General features: G+C 38.2%; 1 protein-coding gene across 14 annotated transcripts in view; it reads left to right on the top strand.

Moving 5' to 3' along the window:
- RALGAPB (Ral GTPase activating protein non-catalytic subunit beta) overlaps positions 1 to 21,105 on the top strand; it is a 101,751-nt gene that overhangs the window by 38,667 nt on the left and 41,979 nt on the right. For 13 of the 14 annotated variants that reach the window (XM_022592422.3, XM_089896865.1, XM_089896869.1 and 10 more), the window contains 9 exons: positions 5,354 to 5,532; positions 6,583 to 6,731; positions 6,858 to 7,074; positions 10,562 to 10,763; positions 13,565 to 13,732; positions 14,244 to 14,358; positions 14,726 to 14,873; positions 18,172 to 18,236; positions 19,675 to 19,804. In XM_022592422.3, coding sequence (XP_022448130.2) covers positions 5,354 to 5,532; positions 6,583 to 6,731; positions 6,858 to 7,074; positions 10,562 to 10,763; positions 13,565 to 13,732; positions 14,244 to 14,358; positions 14,726 to 14,873; positions 18,172 to 18,236; positions 19,675 to 19,804 — 1,373 coding nt within the window. The remainder of the gene's footprint in view (positions 1 to 5,353; positions 5,533 to 6,582; positions 6,732 to 6,857; positions 7,075 to 10,561; positions 10,764 to 13,564; positions 13,733 to 14,243; positions 14,359 to 14,725; positions 14,874 to 18,171; positions 18,237 to 19,674; positions 19,805 to 21,105) is intronic. The other variant, XM_089896867.1, reaches the window with a different exon arrangement.

Raw genomic sequence — 21,105 nt, forward strand, 5'->3', positions numbered from 1 at the left:
ACTAATTTATATTTTGGTAACTTAAATAGGAAACTACCTATCTTTTTCTATGCTCTGTTGCATGAAAGTTATATATTCCTTAAGAGTTTGTAGTTCTTGGATAATCTTTTCCTATTCCTTCACTATTAATTGATCTCTTTAGGCTCTATCTTTCTTCTTGAGCTGAAATATTTTAGTATTTTAGTCAGGGTTTTTTTTGATATACAGAATAGGAACTTACTTAAACAAATGCAGGTGAAAAAGAGGGGTTATTGTGTGATGATAGAGTGGTCTCACTGGGCTTCAAGAAGCCGTGAACATTCAATCATGATAGGGAGGGGTCAAGGCAGCCTTGGGACAGGCTGCTCTATTGTCTATCTCTTGGCTTTTTTGCTCCTCTTGTGCACATGCACTGCTCTCTTTCTCCGGCATGCTGCCCCTGAACCCCTGTTTCTTTATCCCCAGTTTTTGGTATCAAACAGATATGAATTTAGCAGAGCTCTGCTGGACTGAGGTGTAGTCCATTCCAAGCTTACTGCTTATTTTTCTAATTTTTGAACACAGAACTATAATCCCCAGTAGGTACTGCTTCTAGAGGCTTCTTATCTTCCCTATGCCACATAGTGGACCACAGTTCTTTGGATACAGTGTACTAACACTAGAAGCCCCTTTTCCATACATGCACACACATGCCCCTGTCCCCACTTGCAGTTATGTGAAATTCAGAGTCTGAGTAGATGGAAAAAGGTTTCAAAGGCCCAGGGCATCTATAAACCACTGATTTATGTTTCTCAGCCTAGTTCTTTTCGTCTTGAAGCTAGTGGAAGCTCTTTCCAGGTGCTGGCTGTAGGTTGACTAACAGTATTACTTTGGGCTGGAAAGGCTGTTTAATGGACAGTTAAGCAGACTGTTTTGAGTGGAAGCCAAAATCTATTTTTTAATGGAAATGTTTAAAATTATTTACATATAAAATATACCTCAAGCCCATTGTTTTAAATACATTGAAATGGGTCTGCTGCCCTATCCTACACATCTGCCATGCATGCTGGGGTGTTGCCCCAGGACCTTACTTCAGACATGCGTGTGGCTGACAGGGTCTTGGTGCTCCGGCCTGGTGTCAGGCCTGAGCCTCCAAGGTGGGAAAGCCAAGTCCAGGACATTGGACCACCAGAGACCTCCTGGCCCATGTGATCAGTCGGAGAGAGCTCTCCCAGAGATCTCCATCTCAGTGCTAAGACCCAGCTCCACCCAACAGCCAGCAGGCTCCAGCTTGGCTGGAGACATTCCATCGAAAAACAACAGAATACACTTTCTTCTCAAGTGCTCATAGAACATTCTCCAGGATAGATCATATCTTGGGTCACAAATCAAGGCTTGGTAAATTTAAGAAAATTGGAATTGTATCAAGTATCTTTTCTGACAACAATGCTATGAGACTAGATATCAATTACAGGAAAAAAACTGTAAAAACTACAAACACATGGAGGCTAAACAATACGTTACTAAATAACCAAGATATCACTGAAGAAATCAAAGAGGAAATCAAAAAATACCTAGAAACAAATGACAATGAAAACACGACGACCCCAAACCTATGGGATGCAGCAAAAGCAGTTCTAAAAGGGAAGTTTATAGCAATACAGTCCTACCTCAAGAAACAAGACAAATCTCGAATAAACAACCTAACCTTACACCTAAAGCAGTTAGAGAAAGAAGAACAAAATAAACCCCGAAGTTAGCAGAAGGAAAGAAATCATAAACATCAGATCAGAAATAAATGAAAAAGAAATGAAGGAAACAATAGCAAAGGTCAATAAAACAAAAAGCTGGTTCTTTGAGAAGATAAACAAAATTGATAAACCATCTGCCAGACTCATCAAGAAAAAAAGGGAGAAGACTCAAATCAACAGAATTAGAAATGAAAAAGAAGTAACAACTGACACTGCAGAAATACAAAGGATCATGAGAGATTACTACAAGCAACTGTATGCCAATAAAATGGACAACCTGGAAGAAATGGACAAATTCTTAGAAAAGCACAACCTTCCAAGACTGAACCAGGAAGAAATTGAAAATATAAACAGACCAGTCACAAGCACTGAAATTGAAACTGTGATTAAAAATCTTTCAACAAACAAAAGCCCAGGACCAGATGGCTTCACAGGCAAATTCTACCAAACATTTAGAGAAGAGCTAACACCTATCCTTCTCAAACTCTTCCAAAATATAGCAGAGGGAGGAGCGCTCCCAAACTCATTCTGTGAGGCCACCATCACCCTGATACCAAAACCAAAGATGTCACAAAAAAAGAAAACTACATGCCAGTATTACTGATGAACATAGATGCAAACATCCTCAACAAAATACTAGCAGACAGAATCCAACAGCACATTAAAAGGATCATACACCATGATCAAGTGGGGTTTATCCCAGGAATGCAAGGATTCTTCAGTATATGCAAATCAATCAGTGTGATACACCATACTAACAGATTGAAGGGTAAAAACCATATGATCATCTCAACAGATGCAGAAAAAGCTTTCGACAAAATCAACACCCATTTATGATAAAAACTCGCCAGAAATCAGGCATAGAGGGAACCTACCTCAACATGATAAAGGCCTTATATGACAAACCCACAGCCAACATCGTTCTCAATGGTGAAAAACTGAAACCATTTCCTGTAAGATCAGGAACAAGACAAGGTTGCCCACTCTCACCACTGTTATTCAACATAGTTTTGGAAGTTTTAGCCATGGCATTCAGAGAAGAAAAAGAAATAAAAGGAATCCAAATCGGAAAAGAAGAATTAAAACTGTCACTGTTTGCAGATGACATGATACTATACATAGAGAAACCTAATGATGCTACCAGAAAACTACTAGAGCTAATCAGTGAATTTGGTAAAGTAGCAGGATGCAAAATTAATGCACAGAAACCTCTTGCATTCCTGTACACTAATGATGAAAAATCTGAAAGAGAAGTTAAGGAAACACTCCCATTTACCATTGCAACAAAAAGAATAAAATACTTAGGAATAAACCTACCTAAGGAGACAAAAGACCTGAATGCAGAAAACTGTAAGACACTGATGAAAGAAATTAAAGACGATATAAACAGGTGGAGAGATATACCATATTCTTGGACTGGAAGAATCAACATTGTGAAAATGACTGTACTACGCAAAGCAATCTACAGATTCAGTGCAATACTTATCAAACGACCAATGGCATTTTTCACAGAACTAGAACAAAAAGTTTTGAAAATTGTATGGAAACACAAAGACCCCAAATAGCCAAAGCAATCTTGAGAAAGAAAAACGGAGCCGGAGGAATCAGGCTCCCTGACTTCAGACTCTACTATGAAGCTACAGTAATCAGGACAGTATGGTACTGGCACAAAAAACAGACATATAGATGACTGGAACAGGATAGAAAGCCCAGAGATAAACCCACACACATATGGTCACCTCATCTTTGATAAAGGAGGCAAGAATCTACAATGGAGAAAAGACAGCCTCTTCAACAAGTGGTACTGGGAAAACTGGACAGCTACATGTAAAAGAATGAAATTAGAACACTTCCTAACACCATACACAAAAATAAACTCAAAATGGATTAAAGACTTAAATGTAAGGCCAGACACTATAAAACTCTTAGAGGGAAACATAGGAAGAACACTCTATGACATAAATCACAGCAAGATCTTTTTTGATCCACCTCCTGGAGAAATGGAAATAAAACCAAAAATAAACAAACGGGACCTAATGAAACTTAAAAGCTTTTGCACAGCAAAGGAAACCATAAACAAGATGAAAAGACAACCCTCAGAATGGGAGAAAATATTTGCAAACGAAGCAACTGACAAAGGATTAATCTCCAAAATATACAGGCAGTTCATGCAGCTCAATATCAAGAAAACAAACAACCCAATCCAAAAATGGGTGGAAGACCTAAATAGACATTTCTCCAAAGAAGATATACAGATTGTCAACAAACGCATGAAAGGATGCTCAATATCACTAATCATTAGAGAAATGCAAGTCAAAACTACAATGAGGTATCACTTCACACCGGTCAGAATGGCCATCATCAGAAAATCTACAAACAATAAATGCTGGAGAGGGTGTGGAGAAAAAGGAACCCCCTTGCACTGTTATTGGGAATGTAAATTGATACAGCCACTATGGAGAACAGTATGGAGGTTCCTTAAAAAACTAAAGATAGAACTACCATACGATCCAGCAATCTCACTACTGGGCATATACCCTGAGAAAACCATAATTCAAAAAGAGCCATGTCCCACAATGTTCATTGCAGCACTATTTACAATAGCCAGGACATGGAAGCAACCTAAGTGTCCATCGACAGATGAATGGGTAAAGAAGATGTGGCACATATATACAGCCATAAAAAGAAACGAAATTGAGTTATTTGTAGTGAGGTTGATGGACCTAGAGTCTGTAATACAGAGTGAATGAATTAAATCAGAAGGGGGAAAATAAATACCATATGCTGACACATATATTTGGAATAAAAAAAATGGATATGAGGAACCTAGGGGCAGGACAGGAATAAAGATGCAGACGTAGAGAATGGAGTTGAGGACACGGGGGTGGGGAGGGAGGGGTAAGCTGGGACAAAGTGAGAGAGTAGCATGGACATATATACACTACCAAATGTAAAATAGATAGCTAGTGGGAAGCAGCCGCATATCACAGGGAGATCAGCTTGGTGCTTTGTGTCCACATAGAGGGGTGGGACAGGGAGGGTGGGAGGGAGACACAAGAGGGAGGGGATATGGGGATGTATGTGTACATATAGCTGATTCAGTTTGTTGTACAGCAGAAACTAACACAACATTGTAAAGCAATTATACTCCAATAAAGGTGTTAAAATAAATTAATTAAAAAAATATGGAACAGAAAAGAAATAAATACATTGAAATGTATGGCTTTAGTATGTGCACGTGAACACAAACACTAATCCCAATTTTCACATAGTTTTTAAAAAATTGGAAATGTTAATATTAAAGTAAGATTTTCTCCTTGGGTTTCTTGTTGATTTATTTATAGTTTTACCATTCCATTGCTTAATTCCAAACATATTACAAAATATCCATGTATACGTTAAAAAAATTAAAAACTAGTCTTATTTTGATTCTCATTCTCTGAATAGGCAAAGTAGGTTCATGTAAGCACACTTCTGTAAAGTAGTGTTGGTGTTTGAGTCCCTAGCTTATTAAATACAGATTAATCTCCTCTCTGAATCAAAGAAATAGGCACAAACAGCCTGTTCTTAAATTAGATTGCATGCATTTTATTGCTAAAGAGATTTCTAAATGTATAATTAATTCTTGCTCTCTCTTTTGATAGTAATCCCGTGGATTTGAGTAACCCAGCCATTATAAGCTCTACTCCCAAATTTCAGGAACAGTTCTTAAATGTGAGCGGAATGCCGCAGGAATTGAATCAGTATCCCTGCCTTAAACATCTGCCTCAAATATTTTTTCGTGCCATGCGTGGAATCAGCTGTCTGGTGGATGCATTCTTAGGTGAATTTTGTGTATGTTGCTAGATGTTTGACGATAACTTTAGAGTCTAGTTTTAGAAACTTTTGTGGACAGCCGAAAGCAAAAGATGATCAGAGTTGATTACAAATAATAAACTGGGAAAAATTATTTGCAACAAATGTGATAGCTAGAGGGTTTTTGTTATTATTATATAAATAGATCAAATAATGCAAAGAAAAAGAATAAGACTTGGTAGATAAATGGACAAAGACTATGAATAAATAATTTGCAAAAGAGAAAAGTGTTCATTCTCACTAGTAATCCAAGAAAATACAGATTAAAATGCATTAGGTGTTATTCTTATGTGTATCATTAGGAAGCAGTTTATACTTTTTGTGAACCATTGTTTTAAACTGTTTTTCACATGAAAAGTCAGAATTTTTTTAATCTGTTAAAAGGCAGTGATATTTAATACCTATCATTTTCAAAAACGTTTTCTTATGTGTAATTAATGTATTACAGAGGTAATATATTAGTTCAGTTAACTTTGGCTGCCACCTAGCCAAAAGTACTAGTGGTTTAAACAAGGTAGTTTACTTTCACACGTGTTAAGCGCAGGGCTAAACTGTATACAGGGCTGCTGTAGCAGTTCCACCATTGTCAGAGACCCAAGGCCCTTCCATCTTTTGGCTCTTCATCCTTTGTGCACACTCTCATGGGCCATGATGGCTGAAAGAGTTTCAGCTGTCCTGTTCAGGAATTGGGAAGGAAGGAGCATCTACCTTTGATTCGTTCTTTTAAGGAGATTTCTTGGGGAAGACCCACCCAATAATTGCCCACTTCTCTGTGGTCAGAACATGGCCACATCTGGCTGTAAGGGAGCCTTCAAAAGGCAGTTGTTTATTCTGCGTAGCCATGTCTAGCTAAAATTTGTGTTTTGTAACTCAGGAAGAAAGGGCAAATTGATACTGGGAGGCAGCTAGCAGTCTCTGCTGTAGTCTGTTGTGAGCCTTCACTGGTGTTGCTTGAGGAAGATTTACTGACCACATATTTTGAACTCTGAAGAATAACTCCATTTGTCTTTCTTTAAAGGCATTTCTAGACCCCGATCAGACAGTGCTCCTCCAACACCCGTGAATAGATTGAGTATGCCTCAAAGCACTGCTGTCAATACCACCCCACCACATAACCGGAGGCACCGGGCTGTTACTGTGAACAAGGCCACCATGAAGACAAGCACAGTACGTTTTCATGACCATTGTTATACTGTATAAAATGGGCTTTTTAATCTGCCTTCCTTTTAAAAAATCCTGCTGTTTTCTCAAACTTTTCATGAGTGTGGCTGTATTCTTGTGTTCTTCTAATAGGTTAGTACTGCTCACGCCTCAAAAGTTCAGCACCAGACATCCTCCACCTCTCCTCTGTCAAGTCCAAATCAGACTAGTTCAGAACCCCGGCCACTGCCTGCCCCACAGAGACCAAAGGTTAACAGCATCTTGAATCTCTTTGGATCATGGCTATTTGATGCAGCATTTGTTCACTGTAAACTTCATAATGGGATAAACAGAGACAGCAGCATGACTGGTAAATATTGCTCAAGAAATACGTTGTCATTTTTTTCTTTTCTTTTTTTTCTTTTTAATCTTTCCTACCTGCAAGATTAATATGTATCTTAAAAAGCTCTCTGTCTCTGACCAAGCAGTGTCTTGTGCTTAACCCCTTCCAGCTGAAGTAATTTTGAAAGTTTCCCTACTTGTCCTTTTTATGTTCGTTCTATGAGGTTTGGCTTTTGTCTGGCTTTTGTCTAATACTTCAGGTTAGCCACGTTTTGTTAAACCAGATTCCTAGGTGACCTGGAAGTTCCCTTCATGTCAGCCAGGATAATAATATTGATATAAAGAATTAAACATAATTGACCAGAAATTTATTCATAAGAAGTGTTTTCTTAGATTTTGACAGCCATTCACTCATTACTACATATAAATATCAGAAAATTTCTGCTTCACAGAAGACTCTAACCTTTTAGGTTTTAGTCTAGAGAACTTTATTTCAAGGGCACACTTTGAAAAATATATTTTCTCTGTAAGTAAGACTGGTGAAGAATTAATAACTCAACCCTGATATCTTTATTTAGATTTTATTACAGAAATGAAATTCTATCTAAATATTTATTTTTGTCATCTTACCATTACACATGGAAGTAGTGGCATAGGGTGCAGGATGGAAGGTTGGGGTACTGCAGAATATACTGAATATTTATGACTGTTTTATAGAGCTGAGCAATAATAATGGCTAGCACTTACTGACCTGCAGTTACTCTGTGCCAGGCACTATGCTTTATGAATTAATTGTGCTTTATGTAATAATATAATTAATATTGGTTGGTTGGTAAGAGAAGCACTTTTCCACTGGGGTTGGAAATAACTTGAGATAAAAGGATGCCTAATTGCGTTAGATTATGCATCTCTAGGGAGAGTGTTAATTTCAAGGATAAAACTAATAAAATGGTCATAAGGGTCTCTGCTTTCTCTCAGAAATGCATTCTTTGTTATTATGTATCATCTCGGAACTAAGGGTCTATGACTGTTAGCATTATATACATGTAAATTGTTTTGGTTGTTCTTACAAATCTTTAAATAATTTAGAAAAGTAGTGCATATAAAGGCATTTTCAGGAATATAATTTGAGATTGCATGATTGAGTTTAGGGATTCCTTTGTTTATTTTGCTCAAATTCAGACACTTTATATTCTACCATTTCCATATTTTATTTGCAAGTTTGACTTATGGATAAATGTACTTATTTGATGACTAAATGAAAACATTTAAAAAACATTTTGGCTTATGTTTTCTAAAGTTCATGCGCCTTATATTTTGAGTTTTATGACCCATGTTTATATTTGTTAATTTGTATTGTATATTCTAGATTGAGTTACTCATATTTTTATTTTTTATTTTTATTAAGATACAATTCTTTACAGTGTAACTTTTGGGTATCAAGCTGTTGACACTAAAATCCCTGAATCCAGAGTGGTTCAACCTGCTGCTTCCTTGGTGGGCTTGCTTAAAGGGAATTTATAGATCTTCCCACTCTCTAGGGAGTTTTTAACAGCTTTTCTCACCCTCTTGTGCCAAAAGATAGAAACTAGAATTCAAATCATGTGTGGGCTACAAATTCCTACTTTTAACTCTTACCATTTTCTTTGGTGGGAAAAGGATAGAAGCTCTTCTTCCCCCACCTTGTGTTCAGAGATGAGAAAGGCTGTTGTATTACCCAGGAGATAGGAGGTGTCCAGATAGCTGAATGGGTTAAAGTGCTGTTGGGTGCTACTCTTGAGGTCTTGCGGGTGGTGGGAAGGTTGAGAATACTGACTCTGTTAGTCTGTTCTCTTAAGTACTGGCTGCCATCAAGGAATTCTGCCATGTAGTTCACCTCTAAAAATGTTTGCTTCTGTGAACTGGTTAGCTTTAGAGTTACATGACAGTACACTGTGCTTTGTAATTGTAACATTGAGCTGGGAAGGGTTAATGAACTAAAATTTTAATGCACGTTATGGGCAGTTCAAAACCTCAATTTTTTGTAGTTGTGTAATTTTCTTCGTTCATTGTTTTGCATGATACAAAAATCATAATTTTGGATCTGAATGCACAATTTCCTGTTTTTGAACTAGCTTGTGGTATCATAAAGCTTTTAATCTAACTTTTAAAAAGCAAAAAGCTTCTTAACTTATTGTAAAATTTCACCATCTTTAAAGTATTTTATAATTACTACTGTCCTTTGATTTGTTTCCATTTATTTCTATTATCTTGCAGCATCTTTTATCCAAATTCTTCTTTCTTATAAATCTTGTAAGTAGGAACCAGAAGCTTCTCCTTAATTGCAGTCATGTTTTTATTTTTTTCATAATTCCATTAAAAATTTTGATTGTCATTGTCTCTTGTAGTTTTTGCACTTGGGAAGAAAAATACTTTTCTGTGTTTTGAATGGGGAAGATTGTTGGCAAAAGCAAATTAATCTGCCTGAATCAGTCCCATTATTTTCGTACACTAGTCTGGTCATGTCATGAATTCCAGGATTTTGCACTAACTGTGTTTTGGCTTTTTTTTTTTTTTAATTTAAAGCTTTAAGCGTATTTTTATACAGATTTAGTGTTTGATTTGTATGCATTCTGCATGTAGTGTTTTTCAAATGTATTATTGCTGGATAGCTTATTCAGGACTAAAAATGGCTCATGGGAAGTTGCATAAAGATTTATGCTTGACTCTGCATTCTGTTAAATCTGTTATTACAAATAATTTAAACATTTCATGTAGAGTGATAAAAGATTTCAGAGTGATTTTCAATACACTGTGAAATCTTTTGTTAAAAATAAAAGCAACTTTCGAAGGGCTTCTGTTTCAGTGACAACGAATGACCATGATAATCTTTCTTACCAATCCAGTTTTCTGATTTATCAACCTCAAGTTAGCTGCTGTCTGTGGTTGTTAAAATTCATTCTCATTTTGCTTGGTTGGGCGATTCTTTGGTGTGTGTTTTGGAGTTGGTTGGGTGGTGGGGATGCTCTCTCTTCCTACCCATTTCTTATCCTTACCTTGCCCTCTCCCTAAAGTATACAACCTGGCATGGGATTTACCCATTCAATTATGATGTCTGTCTGGGGTAATGTGTAAATTTGCAGTACCTATTTTTCTTAATGTTTAAGCATCATTTTTTAGGGAGAGAAAAAAACAGAATAAATAATAGAAAAGCCAAATTCTGTGTTATATATCTGTATGTATGTGAATACAGATATATACAAATGTACTCTGCTAATCAGAAATTCAGTTGAAAAATGCATCTTGTAGAATCTGTTAAACTGACAGTACCACTGTAAATTGTTACCCCTTTTCAAAGAAGATTTCAGAGAGCCCTTTAAAAAAAAAAAATTAAGACATAATTGCTAAACAAAGCATTATTGGATTCTATTCAAGTAGCAATTTAATGACACCAACATTTGATCTTTGTGTCCAGGGTCCCATGAGCCTATTTGCATATCAACAAATATAATAAAACCCTGCTTTTTTCTCCCCAGCCATTACAACACAAGCTAGCATGGAGTTTCGACGGAAAGGGTCACAAATGTCCACAGACACCATGGTTTCCAATCCTATGTTTGATGCAAGTGAATTTCCTGATAACTATGAAGCAGGAAGAGCTGAGGCTTGTGGGACACTGTGTAGGATTTTTTGTAGCAAGAAGACTGGAGAAGAGATTCTGCCAGCTTATTTATCCAGGTCTTAGAATTTTTTTTGTTTATTTTTCCATTTATATAGTTGTGATAGTGAAACTATTATAGCATGGCTTAGTAGGTTGAATTGATAAGTAAATGTTGGTTTGAAATACCTGCAAATGTATGTAAGTAACTGAAATTTTTTGCTTGAATTCTTCCTTTTTACCTACCGTACCAGATTTGGTGAGGACCCCTAACACCCTTTTTATTTTAGAAGTATTGTTAATTCCATCTTACATGACGTTTGTTAATTACAGAGAGATTTGAAGGGCCACACTAAATTTTTAATACATTTTTATCACAGTACTAGACAGTATAGATGGTCCAGAAATGTTAGCTGTCAATCCTGCCTCTAAGGAGCTTATTTTCTCAAGTGAGCAAAGCCATGTACACAAGTAACACCAATCCAATAGCAATAGGAAGCTGGTAAGAGAGAGACACAGAAAAAGTGCTTGTAGGCATTCAGAGGAAGCAGCAGCATACACTTGCCCTGGGGGTTCAGGAAAGAGTTACAGAGGATTGGATGATTGTGCTGACTTATAAAAGATGACTAGTATTTAGACTATGTTAGCAGGTTGGGTAGGGTCATCCTATCCAAATTTATGACTTCAGCCAGTCTTTTTGAATGGCTCTGCCATCCATTCAGTTGCTTATGCCAGAAACTAGGAGTCATTTTAGGCTTCTCTTCTCTCCCTCTGTATCTTTAGTTGGTCAACCGACTCTTGCCTTTCTGCTACTTAACCCTCTTTCTAATCTCTCCACTCTGTCCCCACCATGACACTTCAGGCCTTGTCACTTTTTTGCTAAATTAACTTGTAATGGCCTGCTATTTTTCTTGACTGTCTTTTGCCCTCCTCAACTGATCATTCACACAGCTCCTGAAGTGATACTAATATTAATAAGAACATTCAGGTGTCTGTACATACTAGGTTCTCAGGAGAGAGGATTAAACTGACTCAGAAGGAAAAAGGGTAGAAGAATACAGATATGAAACAGAATGGTACATGCAGGGAAGTAAGCAGTATCTTAATAGGCACTTGACTTTAAGTAACAGAAAACTCTTTCAATGTGACTTAAGCAAAAGGGGAATGAGTTATGAGAAACTCACGCTATTGAATACCTTCTAAGGTCAGGACATGCAGCAGGGTCTCACAAAGGGCAGGAACCAAGAGCTAGAAAGTGTTCAGGGACCAAAACAACTTTCCTCCTTTTTGTTTCTCTGTCATCATGGTCTGCCAGAACTGCTTCATTCTTCTCTTACCTGCAGATCATGTTCTTATATTGTAGTATGCTTCTAAGTTCAAATTTCCGTGACCTTTGTCTGGGTGACCAGCAGGGCCAATTAGCGTTCTGAATCCTAATTTCAGATTCCTGAGAAAGAGGATCTGATTAATCAGGTGTCTGCCTCTGGTCTAATCAGCTACAGCTGTGAAGGTGGGTCACATTGGATACTGGCACCCCATGTGGTGGGGGCACCTTTCTTAGGAGGGAGCTGACGGGTTGGGACGATACTCCAAAACGGTATCAATACCAGTAAGGGAGAAGGCTGTGAACACGAGCCTTCCATCTGGCCCATAAGATTAGATGGGTGGTAGTGTGACTGAAGAGCGGATTTGTGACGGGGGCCAAGGATGGGGTTAGTGTTGAACCTGTTGAATTTGAGGTGCCTGCGGGCTATTAATCAACAAATATTTATTAAGTTCCTACTTTGTGCCAGTCGCTGTGCACAGGGAGTACTAGAGTAATCAGTAGACATGTCCTGCCCTCAGGTCTGCAGTATGCTTTTGGCTAGTAGATCTGGAGCTAGAGACTGATTTGATTATGTTTGGTGGCTTAAGTAGTGTTTAAAACTAGGCTAGTAGAAGAGATAGCTTAGAGAACTGAGGTTGGCAGCCTGAGGAACCCCCAGTGTTAGGAGGCACGTGGAATAAGATCTGTTAAAGGAACTAGCCATAGAAGTCAGAGAAGAATTAAGAGCGGAAGGGAGTAATCAAAGGGTTGAATGCTTTAAAAAGGCAAAGTTAAGACTTAGACATGTCTTTTGGATTTACCAATTGAGAGGCCATTGGTTATTTGCTATAACATGGTTTTAGTTGATTTCTAGAAAGAGAAGATGGATTGAAATGGGTTGAGCAGTGACCAGGAGGTGAGGAAGTTGTTTCTGAGGAGGTTTATGGAGAAAGGTACCTTACAGTAGCAGAAGAGTATACTAGTATAGTTGCTCTTGAATGATGGAAGATTGAATGCTTAGTTCATTGGGGGTTAGGGGAGGATGTTGAAAGTAAGGTATGTTCAAATACATTCCTAAAAGGATTCTTATTCAGAGTGACCTTCATATCGTGGTGAGTACAGGGTCGAATGAGGTTTCTTTCTTTCATTGTGCCCCCAAAAATAATGGGGGAGGGGGAAAGGGACACAACACACTTTTTTCAGGAATAGTGAAACGCTACAAAATTTTACTGACATGGAAATCAATTCAGTAATTCCTCCAGTTTATTGATAATTACTGCAGCCTTTTGTTTTTATCAATAGTTACTTCATTTGCAGGCACCTGTAACTGAGTTGCAAGGCTTAAAACCTCAAGAAAGTGTAATAGACATGAATCTTTTTTTCCTTTTGATTAGGAAATATAACTTTGTTCTTAGTGTACTTGATTCTGAATTGTTCTAACTCCAGTAATACCTTTTAAAGGATAGAAGTAGTGAAGATTGGAAATAGACTTTAAGATGACTGTGTAGAAAATATTAATAATTATGAAAACAGTTGATCAGCAGTTTGTTTAAAATTTTTTTCTTGCTTTCCTAGATTTTACATGCTTTTAATTCAAGGTTTGCAGATAAATGATTATGTGTGCCATCCTGTCTTGGCCAGCGTTATTCTAAACTCCCCTCCTTTGTTCTGCTGTGACTTGAAAGGGATTGATGTTGTGGTTCCTTACTTTATTTCAGCTCTTGAAACCATTTTGCCTGACAGGTAAGCTTTCATTCTGTACTAGTATGTCAGTTGTTGGTTTTGGCCTGGTCTGTTTTGGTGCTTCCTCCCCAGTTTCCCAATTTATCCTGTCCAGTTGTCTTCATAGCCCAGGGGGACTCAGGCCATATTAAATGAGTGTAGAACATCCAGGCCTACCTCGTCCCTGAACTCTTTCCGTTCTCTTTGTCCACGGGTGTGTTGAATCCTTCTTGGTCTGGTCTAGAGGGGTAAGAATAGCCCCAGCCCAGAGGTCTTTTGTGGAGTAGGCCTTACATTTAAAATCAATCAATCAATGAGATTCTAGTTTAATTCCATAACAGTTTAACATAGAGATTCTCTCTCACACACACACAAATTGCAGAATATGAGCTCAGTGGAAAGTAGTTACTGCATTCTTTATAAAACCAAACCCAGTACGTGTATTGTAAAAAATTGGCATAATGTATATTTGGCAATAGCTAAAAACATACTTTAGTTCAGAAATACTAATAGCTATCTTTTTTTTTTGCAGAGAACTCTCAAAATTCAAAAGCTATGTAAATCCAACAGAATTGAGAAGATCTTCCATTAATATCCTGCTTTCTTTGTTGCCCCTCCCACATCACTTTGGCACAGTCAAATCCGAGGTAAAGTTTTTTATATTCTGTATTCTCTTTTGTGTGTTAATTCAAGTCAAATTGTATTTTTTAAAATGGAACAGGAGCTTTTAAAAAATTTTTCAAATTATTTCAAGTGAATCAACAAAGTTGATTTGTTGAGGTATTTCTTCTGTCAGTGAGCCAGCATGCCCTTGGCCTACCATTTAAAGCAGTGATGGGCTGGTGATGTCTGATCTCATATGTTGTGTGAGTTAGTGACACACTTAGCACAGTGGCTAATATTAGACTGAAAGCCTTGCTTGTTAGACTGATCTGTGTGTCCACTGTAGCAGTTCCTACATGGGCGTAGTGTACCACAGCAGACGATGTTAAATGTTATTTGTTTCTTCCGTAGGTGGTCTTGGAAGGAAAATTTAGTAATGATGACAGCTCTTCTTATGATAAACCAATAACTTTTTTGTCACTGAAGCTGAGACTTGTGAATATACTAATAGGTGCCTTGCAAACGGAAACGGACCCCAACAACACTCAAATGATACTAGGTTTGTGTTCACATGTTTTTTTGTAGGTGAAAACCCAGGTGGTATGTTGACCTCAGGCATGTTGAGGAGGCAGGGGTCAGGGATGGGAACCTAAGCATAATATAGCCCTACTTATTCTGAATCAGAGGCAGAATTTGTTTGCTTTTATATGTGAAAAATTTTGAAGGGGTGAGATGAGGGAAGGAAAGCATCCTAGTTGTCTTGGTAGGTGATGTTGGCTTAGTTTTATTTGTGTTCTTTATTTTTCTCTTTCCCTCTTGCCCTTCCTCTCTCCTTCTCTCCCCTTTCCTCCCCTTCTTCTCCCCTTCCCTCTCTTCTCTTTCCTTTCTGTCCTCATTACTTCTGCCTCTGCCTCTTCCTCCTGCCTGTTACGTACATGTGAAAATATTTGGAGTTGGGTGTAATTCTGGAAGCCATGTTTGAACATGCCAGGAGGAGATTGAAGAGTAGCCGTTGCTGTGCCTCCTCCCTTTTTCCTATTGTTTCCTGTTGGTTTTCTAATCATACTCTCTGTCTTAAATGGCTCCTTATTATTGCCACTTACATATTTTAAACACTTACCACCTCTCAGCTTGGTTACTGCAGCTGTCTCTTACTGTACTTCTGGTTTTTTATCAAAGCCAAGGGCATAGTCCTATGTGCAGGTACTCCAAGGAGAAAGAAGAGAATGGCATGGCTTTTATCCTTGAGCAAGTTTCATTGCAGAGGTTGGAACACCTTCACAGAGTACTCAGATAACAGCAGAAGGCAGTGCTGATTGCATGTCATGTTGAGTGTCTTCAGGGTTGAGAAAGAAGAAACCAGAAGAGCAAGGAAACTTCATAGAGGGAAGTGGAAGTTAAATTGGATCTTGTAGGGCAGGATTTGAATAGGCGCCAGTGAGGTTAGGATTTCATTCCAGGAGAGGAAATGACAAGGCCAGAGAATTGGTGGTGGCAGTAGTGGTTGGAGTGGGTACTCAGGAGGTATAGTATGTTATGCAACAAGAGAGGGGAATAAACAGGCAAGAGTAAATCGTTTCATTTTGGAAAGGAGTTGAAGGAACAGAGGTTAAATCTCGATATGAGAGAGCCTCCAAATTGTACTTCTTTAGGTTATTCAAATAACATCACTTGAAATCAGATAATTTCTACAGTTGATAGAGTATTTAGTTCTGCTTTATCCTTGTTCTGAAGAGGCTCCCTATGTGTGTTCCAAGGAAGAATCAATTGTTGGTCTTGCCATAGATTGGCAAAGCTGTGTCTGTCCTGTCTTTATCCGTAGTGCACAAGAGCAGTCCCCCACTGGGATGAGAAGCAGTGTGCTAGGCTCACTATCTTGTTTCTATCCTAGTCTTTCTAGGGCTATGAGTTCCTTGGTAATAAATACATGCAGCTTGCCTTCAGAATATGCAGCCATGGGCGAGCCCTAAACCATTCGTAAAAAGCTGTTGGTCAGAAAGGTATAGCTGTGATTTTTATTTTGTTATTTTATATTGAAAAGATCAGGGCTTCCCTGGTGGCGCAGTGGTTAAGAATCTGCCTGCCAGTGCAGGGGACATGGGTTCAAGCCCTGATCCGGGAAGATTCCACATGCCGTGGAGCAACTAAGCCTGTGTGCCATAACTACTGAGCCTGTGCGCCACAACTACTGAGGCCGTGTGCTGCAACTACTGAAGCCTGCGTGCCTAGAGCCCATGCTGTGCCACGAGAAGCCACCGCAATGAGAAGCCCACGCACCGCAAGGAAGAGTAGCCTCCACTCACTGCAACTAGAGAAAGCCCGTGCGCAGCAACAAAGACCCAGTGCGGCCAAAAATAAATTTAAAAAATAAATAAATTTATTAAAAAAAGAAAAAGGAAAGATCAGAATCTGGTTTTGAAAGTATTACATAATATTTTTCTTAGTTTATATTACCCTCAAAATTGAGATGTTTACATCTGGTCTTTCACATCAATTAAAAAATACCTGAAAACAGTCATTTTTTTATATAAAGCAAAGTTTGACCTTCAGATTTATTTTAGGAAAACGTTATTTTAAAATTTGGGGGAGAGATCAGGAGATTAGGTCACTTCTAAAGAGTATCTTTTCTGGGCTTCCCTGGTGGCGCAGTGGTTGAGAGTCCGCCTGCCGATGCAGGGGACACAGGTTTGTGCCCCTGTCCGGGAAGATCCCACATGCTGCGGAGTGGCTAGGCCCGTGAGCCATGGCCACTGAGCCTGTGCGTCCAGAGCCTGTGCTCCGCAACGGGAGAGGCCACAACAGTGAGAGGCCCACATACCACAAAAAAAAAAAAAGATCTTTTCTGACCAACCAGTGGATTTATTAGTTACTTTATGGAAATTTCAGGAATACTCAGCTAAGGTAATATTCTTATCTCTGTATTAATGGAGATGTTTTAGCCATTTTAGTATTCTTGTCATGTATTTAAATATATTTTTTAACATCTTTATCGGGGTATAATTGCTTTACAATGGTGTGTTAGTTTCTGCTTTATAACAAAGTGAATCAGTTATACATATGTTCCCATATCTCTTCCCTCTTGCGTCTCCCTCCCTCCCACCCTCCCTATCCCACCCCTCCAGGCGGTCACAAAACACCAAGCCGATATCCCTGTGCCATGCGGCTGCTTCCCACTAGCTATCTACCTTATGTTTGTTAGTGTATATATGTCCATGCCTCTCTCGCCCTGTCACAGCTCACCCTTCCCCCTCCCCATATCCTCAAGTCTGTTCTCCAGTAGGTCTCTGTCTTTATTCCTGTCTTACCCCTAGGTTCTTCATGACATTTTTTTTTCTTAAATTCCATATATGTGTGTTAGCATACGGTATTTGTCTTTCTCTTTCTGACTTACTTCACTCTGTATGACAGACTCTAGGTCTATGCACCTCATTACAAATAGCTCAATTTCGTTTCTTTTTATGGTTGAGTAATATTCCATTGTATATATGTACCACATCTTCTTTATCCATTCATCCAGTGATGGGCACTTAGGTTGTTTCCATCTCCGGGCTATTGTAAATAGAGCTGCAATGAACATTTTGGTACATGACTCTTTTTGAATTATGGTTTTCTCAGGGTATATGCCCAGTAGTGGGATTGCTGGGTCATATGGTAGTTCTATTTGTAGTTTTTTAAGGAACCTCCATACTGTTCTCCATAGTGGCTGAACCAATTCACATTCCCACCAGCAGTGCAAGAGTGTTCCCTTTTCTCCACACCCTCTCCAGCATTTATTGTTTCTAGATTTTTTGATGATGGCCATTCTGACTGGTGTGAGATGATATCTCATTGTTAAATGTATTTTTTTGTTGTTTCAGGGGCAATGTTAAATATTGTTCAAGATTCAGCACTTTTAGAAGCCATTGGTTGCCAGATGGAGATGGTAAGAAGCGTACAACATGTAATTTGTCAGAGAATATCACCTTCTGTTTTTATGTAAATTATATTCCCAAATGTCTGTCCTTGTGTTTTTTAAAGGCATTTGTTTGTAAATTCAGCTCACTGATTCAGAAGGGATCCTTTTTAAAATATCTATTTTGAGGTTTCTTACCTTTCAGTGCCTCATCAAGTCCCTGAGAGATTCTGCATGAGAGAAATTCCAGCTAAACACTGTCTTTATTCCTGGACAGTGTTTACTTAAAGCTCTTACTTCTTTTTTTTTTTTTTTTGCTGTACGCGGGCCTTTCACTGTTGTAGCCTCTCCCGTTGCGGAGCACAGGCTCCGGACGCGCAGGCTCAGCGGCCATGGCTCATGGGCCCAGCCGCTCCGCGGCATGTGGGATCTTCCCAGACCGGGGCACAAACCTGTGTTCCCTGCATCGGCAGGTGGACTCTCAACCACTGTGCCACTAGGGAAGCGCTAAAGCTCTTACTTCTTTTGCTGTGTTGGTGAATTGGCTTGAATAATCTAGAAAAAGTCCCCTACTCCATAATTCCTTGTATCCGTTGTAGATCTAGTGTTGGCTGTAAACAGCATCTAGTTTATTCTTTTCTATCTCATCAGCTCTTTCTGGCCCCTCTAGACCAAAGTTTGAAGATCCCCCCAAAGCACCAATGCTTCTAACTCAAAAAAACTTTCCAGAGACTCCCAGTTCCCCTGCTTCTGTCTTCAAGATATGTGATCCCTCTACCTGGAGTAGAGGTGGAGCAGTGGGTGGGTGGGGAATTAATAGAGTATACTGGAGTGAGATGAGTGGATGTTGGATGGGTGATCAAGTTATTATTAAGGAAATTATGTTCATGTCCCAGTAGGTGGCTAATAACAGTCACCTTATCTGGATAAAATGAATTGTGTTTGTAGGGGAAGAAAATGAGGAATGTCTTTAACAGACACCTTTGTTAGCCCCTATACATACAGGAGTTAATCTTTGTACTAATCATGTGTTTTATTGTTTGTGTTTTATCATATAACTACATTTGAAAGTTGTTGTTTGTTTATTTGTGTTTTGTTTTTTTAAGATTGTATTCCTGTTCTGACGTTTTGCTTGGGAGGCACTAGGGTATTTCTTTAAGGACCCAGAGTCATTAGCTAGTGAAGTCTAGTGAAGATGGAAATGGTCTGGCCCTTTTAAACAGCAGCAAAGAAAACCCCAGAATGGGCACCGCCTCTAATCATCAGACCCTTGATACCTTCAATAGGTGGTGTTCATGTGAAAACACCACAGCAGTTTTAATCCTTTGTCAATTTTTATCTATATCAGTTTATGCTGTTCAGCTGGCACATTCCATTTTATCAACATGGCTTTAGTGATTGACTTCTGTCTATACTTGTAAACTATGGGTCTAGCTGTCAAATATTTGATTCATTTTTATTTGACTAGGGTGGTGGAGAAAATAACTTGAAGAGTCATAGTCGCACGAATAGTGGTATTAGTTCAGCAAGTGGTGGAAGCACGGAGCCCACAACTCCTGACAGTGAAAGACCTGCTCAGGCTCTTCTAAGAGATTATGGTAATCCATGTTTGTTTGGTTTTTTTTGAAATCTAAAGTTTATAGAGTAACTTTTAACGCACAGATATACAAAACAAACAAGCAAAGAAATTTTAAACCAGATTTTAAGTTCATGACTTTTATGTATCTAAGTGTAACAGAGAGGCTATTAGTCCAAGACATTAAGAAAAAGAAAACATTTAGCTCTGTAGCTTTTTAGTAGTTAGATTTTGTGTGGTTTCTTAGATTTTATAAGTGATTATAATGTGTGGTTAGGAAACATTTCTGAATTCTGTACCAGGTGCTAGTAGTACAGAGTCAAATAGGATTTACGCTTTGCCTCAGAGTCTAATGGCAGAGTCAGCCAGTATATCAGTTTTTGCAGTGTGGTACGGGTGGGTGATGGTTTATGCATTAGATGGCAACCCAGAAGAGAGTCTGTCTTTGTGTTTGAAGGCTATATACCCTACTATATCTGGTTAGATTCTTCAGTCGCAAAATGTAAGGATGAGTAAGGAAACACTTGCCATTAGAGCATCCTATTCAATAATGTCCTTTATCCTGGGCAGTTACTTTATGGGTTCTGTGAGTTTATGGGTGCCTTTATGTTTTTACACATAAATACTAATGGTGTATTGAATCTGTAAGTATTAATCCAGCTAGATTGGAATGAAATCTAGCTTCTTAGATGTGAGCTTAAGTTTTTTAATCATTTGGAGAGTTCATGAGCCCAGGAGTCCAGGCATATTTCAGTGATTTAAGTTTGTTTTAAGTATCCTTCAACATGTCAGATACATAAGGTCATTATGTGGCTATTAAACACATTTAAATATTGCATTTATGAAGAAGTTATTTAAATTGCTATCTTACTCATTATGCTTGTGGATTTAAGTGTAGGTGAAAATTTGTTTTTTCATGTTTCTAAGACACTTTTAAACTAAAGAAATTTTCACATTATTATGTGTTCTAATATAAATGTTTGAAGTGGTTATTGTTTGTTTCAGTATTTTGAACTGGTGTTAGTGAGTTCTGCTTGTAATGTCATAAAATATTTTTCCTAAGAAATCCAGATTTGTGTTAGTGTTGCATGAATGTCTCTCTTTAATGATCATTCCTTTTTTTGTTGTCACTGCCCTCTTTCTGATAGGATCGACAGGTATAATGTCCCTAAAGCTTCCTTTATAAATTCAATTTAATTTGTCCTAATTTATTATTAACTAAGTAGAATTACTTTTAAATATAGAATTGGAGGCTAAATAAAAACACAGTAACTTGGTTATTTAATTTTTTTAGAAGTATTAAAGTTGTCTTAGAGAATTCAA

The sequence above is a fragment of the Delphinapterus leucas genome, chromosome 15 (genome assembly GCF_059928025.1).
Source record: "Delphinapterus leucas isolate spDelLeu-1000000601 "Yukka" chromosome 15, BTC_Dleu_Yukka2, whole genome shotgun sequence".
NCBI lineage: Eukaryota > Metazoa > Chordata > Mammalia > Artiodactyla > Monodontidae > Delphinapterus > Delphinapterus leucas.